A 7,809-nucleotide genomic window follows, 5' to 3' on the forward strand; every position below is an offset into this window, starting at 1 on the left:
CATCTCCTACATCCAAACAGCCCGGTAAGAGTAACATTTCGCTCGCCACAAAATTTAACCTCAAATTCATTAGAAACCCGAAATATTACCTCTTTCTTGAAACAATCTATAAAAGCATGATATGATGCCAACCAATCTATGCCCAATATTATATCAAAATCATGTATGTTAAGAGGCACTAAATTCACAAGTAATTCTTTTTCACCCACACGTTCCACACAACCCCTATATGTCACATCTACTAACACCACTTCTCAATAGGAGTAGACATAGATAAGCAATGATCGAATAATGTAAGGGGCTGATTTAAATGCATGCCAAATGATAGGGACACATACGAATGAGTAGAGCCAGGATCAATTAAAATATGTGCATCCCTACTAGAAACATTAAGTGTACCTGTAACAACATCAGGTGTTGCCTGAGCATCTTACCGAGTCATAGCAAATACTCTGGCCTGAGTACGAGGTCCACTAGAAGATCCCCCACCTCTCTGAGGAGTCTTAGATGAAGTTGTATTACCACCAGCCACACTACCCACCGACGGAGAAAAAACAGATGTCACAGGACAATCGCGAATCTTGTGCTCAGGTTGGTTGCAACGATAACATTTCTCTTGTTGTTTTCCCTTACAGTCTCGTGCCACATGCCCCCTCGCTCCACAACTAAAACAAGTAATATCTCGTGTACCACTACCTAAGGAAACACTGGTTTGCTGTCTAGGTTGTTGCTTCTGAGAACTCTGATCCTGGTGACCACCAAATGGAACATTCTGTTGTAGCCTACTCTGTACTCTTCTTAATTGAGACCCTGAAACCTCTGTCTATATGATCCAGCCTCAAATCGACCCTCTTATATTGTGCTTGCCTTTCTTTCTTCTCATTAACACTCTTTTCTGGAATCTTTGATTTGTGTACCAAGTCAGAATATCTCTTTGCTTCATGAGTAGCAACTCCAGCTCGAATGTCGGGATCCAAACCAAACTGAAATCTTCAACACTTAGCATCCTCTGTACGGATTAAGTCTGGTGCAAACCGAGATAATTTGATGAACTTAGCATTATATTCAGCAACTGACATATTACCTTGCCTCAAACTAGAAAACTCATGCTCCATATCATATCGATACAATAGAGGGAAATATTGCTCATTGAAGCCTGCAATAAATTCTTTCCAAGTAACTTTTTTCGGCACTGGAGGCTCCAGTTCCCTAATTGCTAGTGTAGTCAGCAACCCTTTAGTAGCTTCCCACCAAAATCGAGCTTTATCTTTTAACATGAAAGGGGCAAGAACAACTTTTTGATCGTCAAGAACACTCATGACATCAAAAATAGACTCCATCCTCTTTAGCCACTCTTCCGCTTCAAATGGTTCCATACCACCAGAGAATGTTGGAGGTTGAAGTTTCATAAACTGTTCATGGATTGAACTACGCGGCTGATTTGATGAACTTGCTCGTGCCCCGTTTGAAACTCAATAATTCGTGCAAGAGTCTGCATGATATCTGCTTGACTTTGAGCACTAGGTTCACCTTGATCCGCTTGATCCCCTGAATCTTTCTCCTCACCGTCCATAACTTTGTCTGCCATTGAACTCAAGATAAGCAACAAATATCATTGCAGTTCAATATTTATCACGCATGCAAAGGTAAGCTAACCACCAACTCAACTGACTCCCTATGGTCCACTGCAAGTTCTAGACTCCAAAATGTCTATAGAACCTAATAACCATTGGCTCTGATGCCAAAAATTGTCACACCCCATCCCGGAAAACACCACGCTAAATTATTTTCCAAATGGGATAGACCCACACCTTGGCCCTGCTCAAACAGTAAATAAAAACACTAGCCAAGTGTCCAACTCATAAAAAAAAAAAAAACTTAACTTGCATATGTACAGAAATAACTGTCATACAAGATGTGCCCATAGGTATTTATAACATATACAAGCTCCAAAAATAGGCACATAACCAAAAGAGTAAAAAAAACTAGACTACTATATCAACAACTCTTGTTTAGACTCTGCAGTGGACCCGCGTGCCGTCACGCACCTGAAAAGAAAACACTATGGGGGTGTGAGCTATCAACTTGCTCAGTGAATGTTCTTATTAGTAATAAGAGAAGCAATAAAGACAAGTGCTATCAAACAATTTAAACAAGAATATTCAGGCCCACAATAATGTTTCATTACATAATACTCATAACGCCACTAAGGCAATACTCTTAATGCCGCTAAAGCAAGAGTCGTCAAGCCACTAAGGTAATATTTATCCACGCCACTAAGGCAATATTCAATAATGCCATTAAGGCCATATTATAACGCCACTAAGGCTTTGACCATATTCTCGCTTAGGAGCTCAAGCCAAATATTAATCATTTCAATACGAAAAAAAATAACTCTACACCGTGTCTCATCTTCCGCTATTAAAAATAAGAACACCCACCTCGAGGCATAGCCAAAAAGGTACCAATACGAGCTCACTCCCTACGTGGAGTCGCGGTGCTCGTTGCCGCTACATAAATCCATACATGTGAGTATAATTACAGAGATACCCATAAATTGAAAGGATTGCAACCATTACTCTAGCATCAAATTCATTTTAGACTAACCACGTAATAAAATCCAGCACATCAGACCACATAAGAGAGTGTCATTTTCATAATCAAAAAGTTACCCGATTAGACGAATAGCAATTAGTGTGTAACATCCTTCCATAAGCTCGACCACACATGATAAAAAAAATATTTATTTGACAGCCATGGAGGAGCTACTGTTCCAGGTTGCAAACCAAACCCAGTCTCAGCACCGGACAAATTATTTATAGCGTTTCAGCTGGCATCCTAGCGGATTACAATGAAGTTCAACACTTAACATTCATTTACAGTAGTTATGAAGGTTATTTTCAGCATTTAAGCACACAATTCTTGCACCTAAATAACCGGTTTCAGCATTCCAACATAGTTTCAGCAACCTAAAAATCCATTTTTCAGCACAGGATTCAAATTTCCAGCAAATAAAATTCTAGCACCCATTACTCATAGTTTTTGTACCCAAAAACTATTCCCAGCACCTAATAGCATGATTGGTACAATTCCAACAAGAAAATTCATACACGTAATCAACTTATAGCAACTTAGACACTAAAATCAACTCTTAACATGCAATTCTTTTGCTTCTAGTCACGAATAACAATTTCAACAAGGGAAAAATAGCATAGAGTAGCCCTAATTAGGGTAATTGAACCCAACTGAAATCAAAACCCCAAAATTACCCATTTCAATTGCAAGATATATGTTAACCAATCAATATGGAAAAAAGACTAAGAATTACCTACCGAAATTAGGCCTTCCGCTAACACTAATCCTCTCTTCCCCGTTCCCTCTCGCCTGTGCCTTCTTTCTTCTCCTGAACGTTTCTTTCTTTCTTTTTTTTCTTCCATTTAGATCTTTCTTCTTTTTTTCTCTTTAGCTATGTCTAGCCACATGCACACTAGCACTTCCCTAATCATCCACGTGCACACCAACACACACATTTTGTGTTTTTTTTTACAACTACATCTCTATAGTTTTAGGAATCTACATTGGAAACCCACATAAAGAAAATAAAACTTACTTTTAATAAGCATACTTCTTTTCTTTTCTTTTAAAAAAATAAGAGTCAGGTCTCACAATTATCCTCCCGTTAAAAGAATTTTGACCCGAAATTCACTTACCTTTAGAAAATAGATGTGGGTATTGAGCTCTCATATTTTCTTCAGTCTCCCAAGTTGCCTTCTCGATCGCGTGACTCCTCCACAAGACTTTCACCAATGGAATAGTCTTATTGTGCAAAACTTGATCTCTGTGATCTAAAATTTCCATCGGCTGCTCTACATAAGTTAGATCATTTTTTAGCTCTATCGGCTTGGAAGTCAACACACGAGACGGATCCTCAACGTACTTTCGTAACATGGAAACATGAAATATAGTCATTTGTTGACAAGTTGGCACATTTGCTATTGACAATTGTTCTACTAAAGCTTTTTTGGCAGTTGACACCTTACGATGGGATCAAAGCCAATGCGCCCTCCTCGGAGATGTAAGTTGTAACACCCGTCCCGGGATATTTAGAGTTTCAATTTAATTTTGAGGTTTGGGGTTTAATTTGTATTTGTTGGATTCTATGAGGGGCCTTGGTGTGATTTACATGGAGAATTGTTATTGGTTTGGAGTATAAGTTGAGAGGAGAGGTGACCGCATGGGATTTCTTCCTAAGTGACTAAATAGTCATCAGGAGGATATTTCCTCATTCTCCCCAATTCTGCCGACATAGCGAGAGAGAGAGGGGGAGAGAAAGGGAGGAGGAGGTCACGGCTAAGGGGAGGGAGGAAGGAGAGGTCTGTTTTCGTCGATCCAACTCGGTGACAAGTAAGTTCTTGTACTCTAGAAGTGTAATCCATGTTTAATTTTATATTTGTGTGGTTAGATTCTCTATGGATTGAGTTTTGAAAGGAAATTGACAAAGTTCATGTTTTGGGTCAAATTCGTGGGTTTTGGTAATCTGTCTTTTGGGGGCCCTTCTGTTGGGAATCAATTTTTGGTGTCTTCAGAACTGTAAAAGTACGTTTCAATACGAAGATTTCGGTACCAAGATCATGCAAAACCGATAATCACACAATTAGTTATGAATTTTTGTATACTGGCTGTTTGCTGGATGTGCGATTCTGTGCGTGGCTGTCTTCTTTTAACTTTCTGGGCATGATGAACATTTTGGGTGGCTTTGGGTCTTTTACAGGAGCTGCATATTTAAGTTAAGAAGAGATTGGCATTGGAATCAAGTAATTTGGTTAAGCATACAATTTTTGGTGAATTTCTAAAGCAGGGTTGGTTGACTGGGGCGAAAATGGTTGCGAATCGGTTTTTCTTTTGATTGTTGGGTTAACCTCCTCTCGTTTCTGAACCTGGGATTTTAACTGAGTGTAGGGCTTGTAGTGGTGCAACTTTTGGTGTTGGTTTCAATATTTTTGGGTTTAAGATGAAAGAGTTATGATTTTTCAATCAATTTTACTTATTCCCGCGTAGAATCTGACAGCACCGACGGACTTTGGTATAATGGCCATAACTCCTAGCTCAGGACTCGAAATGACACACCGTTTGTTTTGTTAGAAACTAGACACATAGAGCTTTCCAACAATACATCCCATGCAGCATGGGTATGTCCGAGCGATAACAGATTTGCATCTAAAATTGACCTAAATTCTGCCTTTGCACCAGTTTTTACTGTTATGTTGAAGCTATAATCGTAAGGCCGTAGTTAGGTTACCCGAACTCTGTTTTTGATGTATGACCTATGGATTCAAAGAAGAAGAAGTCTACTTTTCAATGGTTTAAGTGTCGCCCTGGAATTCATGTTGTTTAATTAGATATGGCCAAAATAAGACAGGCTGGTGGTGGTTGTCATTCCTGTTTTGGGAGTTTTGTTGCGTTGGTCTGTTTGGTTGAGATTGTACACTTGTGGGTCTTTATATTTGATAATTTTTGGGTGTGTTGGAGTACCTTGGAGTATGGAAGAGGTGTGTGAGGTCTCCCGGGTATGTGGGTACTCCCAGACACCTCTAGAGATTTTGGTGACTTTGTGTAATGTTTGCCCCATTAGCTAGTGTAGAAGGCATGTTATGATTTGTTAGTCTAGCATTTGGTTTAACATTCCTAGATGTTCATATGCTAATATGGGTTAACTTGTGGCTAGGTAACGAGCCGGTCTTTTAGGAGGTGCCGAAACCGTAAATTTGGCATACTCCAGTCGAATGAAAGGTGAGTGTGTTTGATATGATTATGTTCAATAAAGTATTACATGGTGGTGATTGTATATCATGCTAATTGGGATTTAGTTAATGATATGTGTTTGTTGGGTGTTGATTGTACTCGCTAAAGGATTGTGGAGTGAGTCACACCATATCGTCGGCCATGCCGTCTAATTAACGGTGAATGGGAGTGTGGTGTGCGGGACACAATACCTTGGGTACATAGGATGTGGCAGACGTGCCACTGTATGTTGGTGTTTACACATGTGGTTATACGATTGAGTACTTATGTTGAGTTTCGTGTGATTTACATTCATGCCGTTATTGTTATGTGGTTGTTTATTGGATAATATTGCTATGTTTTGAGAATGTGGTGGTTATGACTATTGTATTCATATGGGTATTTCAGTTATGTTGCTAGTGAGTATTCTTATTGATATTCTTTTGGATATTGTGATATTTTACCGAGCATTTCTATATCTCACACACTCTGGCTTTCCTTTTTGGATTGCCAGGTAGCAGGTGGCTTAGAGTGGGTCCACTACTGGTCAACGCTTTGGAAAGTGCTGTGACTAGCGTCGGGTGATGTCTTTGGTTAGATTGTTGCGTAGCTGATTCGTCTAGAAGCTAACCTAAATGTTTTGTAATTAATTGGAGAGAGGGATATTTATTATAACTTGTGAGTTGAGATTTTGGCATTGACTTGGTTGTATTTTAAGTGAGAAGTCTTCCGCTAAGTTGTATTTTGATTGGTTGTAGAGTGTGGCATGGTCTTTTGTGTGGAATGCCACGTGGCCGCGCTGACTCGGGCCCATTCTGGGTGCCGTTTGCGGGGCGGGGCGTGACATAAGTGGATGATTATGACCCTCGAAAAATTGGAAAACAACATACACCCTTCCTCACAACAACCAATCTTGCACGACAATTCTCTCTAGTTATCCTCCGACGCCGTTTGTTTGGTTGAGTACTTTTTTGGACCGTCAACCCTTGTTTGAAACAACAAAACTCCTTCCTACGATTACATTTACCTCGGCTGTACTCTTTTTGCTAGAATATGATCGGGTACCAAATCCACATTCTTTAGCTTAACGGTTGTAAAATTCCTTAACTTTCTGTAGACTATCAAACTCTTGATTAATTTTGGGTATGAGGTTATTCTTAACCTTAACTTGGGGAGTGTAAAATGCTTGTGAAGAATTCACAAATGATTCACACAGCATATTACAATCCAAAAGAAAAAACAATATGGACACCGTTACCATACTACAATCCTAATTTCTTAACCCGAGGAGGGATGGAGAGAGACAGACTTTGGTTGTTGGATGGTCAGTGGTGGCATAACACTTTCTTCTTATAGATCGGTCTCCATATCTGGTCGGGAAAAAAATAGACATGAATAGATTTTCAAATCAGTTCAAAAATTCTAATTTTCTTAAACAAACCAGTGAACAGACTCTGTGACCCTATTGTTACCACTTAAACGTTTCTTTCTCACTAATCAAGGTGCACTAAAACCACCCCTGTATGTATTCATGATTCACTCGAGAAGAAAAAAGAAAAAAAAAACAGAAAACTGGAAAAAAAAAAATTCCGGTGTGCACAAACATATTCCTCCAGATGTGAGTCACTCTCATCATCATCACCCTAACTCAAAATTTAAAAAAAAAAAAAAACTAAACAGTTAACGAAAACCCTAATTTTTTAGTCAGAGAGAGAGAGAGAGAGAGAAATCGACCTCGGTGCGCCGTCGTTGTTGTCACGTTGTACCCACGTTCGATTTGTTCTTCGTTCTTCAGAAAAATAACATAAATTCAAAAAATAGCATAAATCAGGAAAAATAACATAAATAAAAAAAAAAGATTTTCAAACAAAATAAGATTTTCGAAACAAAAATCAAATTTGCAAGGGGAAAGGGTTGTTCTTGTCGAAAAGAAAATAGATTTTCGAAAGAAAAAAAAACCCTAAAAATTGGGGGTTGAACAGATTGACCGAGAAAGAGAGAGATACCTTGATGAAGGTCGAGCCTTCG

At 39.0% G+C, this 7,809-nt stretch overlaps 1 protein-coding gene and 1 long non-coding RNA gene across 2 annotated transcripts; one reads left to right on the forward strand and one right to left on the reverse strand.

Moving 5' to 3' along the window:
• Positions 1-430: 430 nt before the first annotated feature.
• LOC131328394 (uncharacterized) lies at positions 431-1,409 on the reverse strand. The gene is made up of 3 exons (XM_058361341.1): positions 1,036-1,409; positions 810-990; positions 431-748 (listed from the first exon to the last, which is right to left on the reverse strand). Exons 1-3 carry the CDS (start codon positions 1,407-1,409, stop codon positions 431-433), a joined length of 873 nt encoding a protein of 290 aa, XP_058217324.1.
• Positions 1,410-4,255: 2,846 nt separating this feature from the next.
• On the forward strand, positions 4,256-6,517 carry LOC131329289 (uncharacterized). Its single transcript, XR_009200703.1, has 3 exons — positions 4,256-4,404; positions 5,726-5,790; positions 6,296-6,517. It is a non-coding gene; the product is annotated as an uncharacterized LOC131329289 (long non-coding RNA).
• The last annotated feature ends 1,292 nt before the right edge of the window (positions 6,518-7,809 follow it).

This window comes from Rhododendron vialii, chromosome 6a (assembly GCF_030253575.1).
Source record: "Rhododendron vialii isolate Sample 1 chromosome 6a, ASM3025357v1".
In the NCBI taxonomy this organism is placed as follows: domain Eukaryota; kingdom Viridiplantae; phylum Streptophyta; class Magnoliopsida; order Ericales; family Ericaceae; genus Rhododendron; species Rhododendron vialii.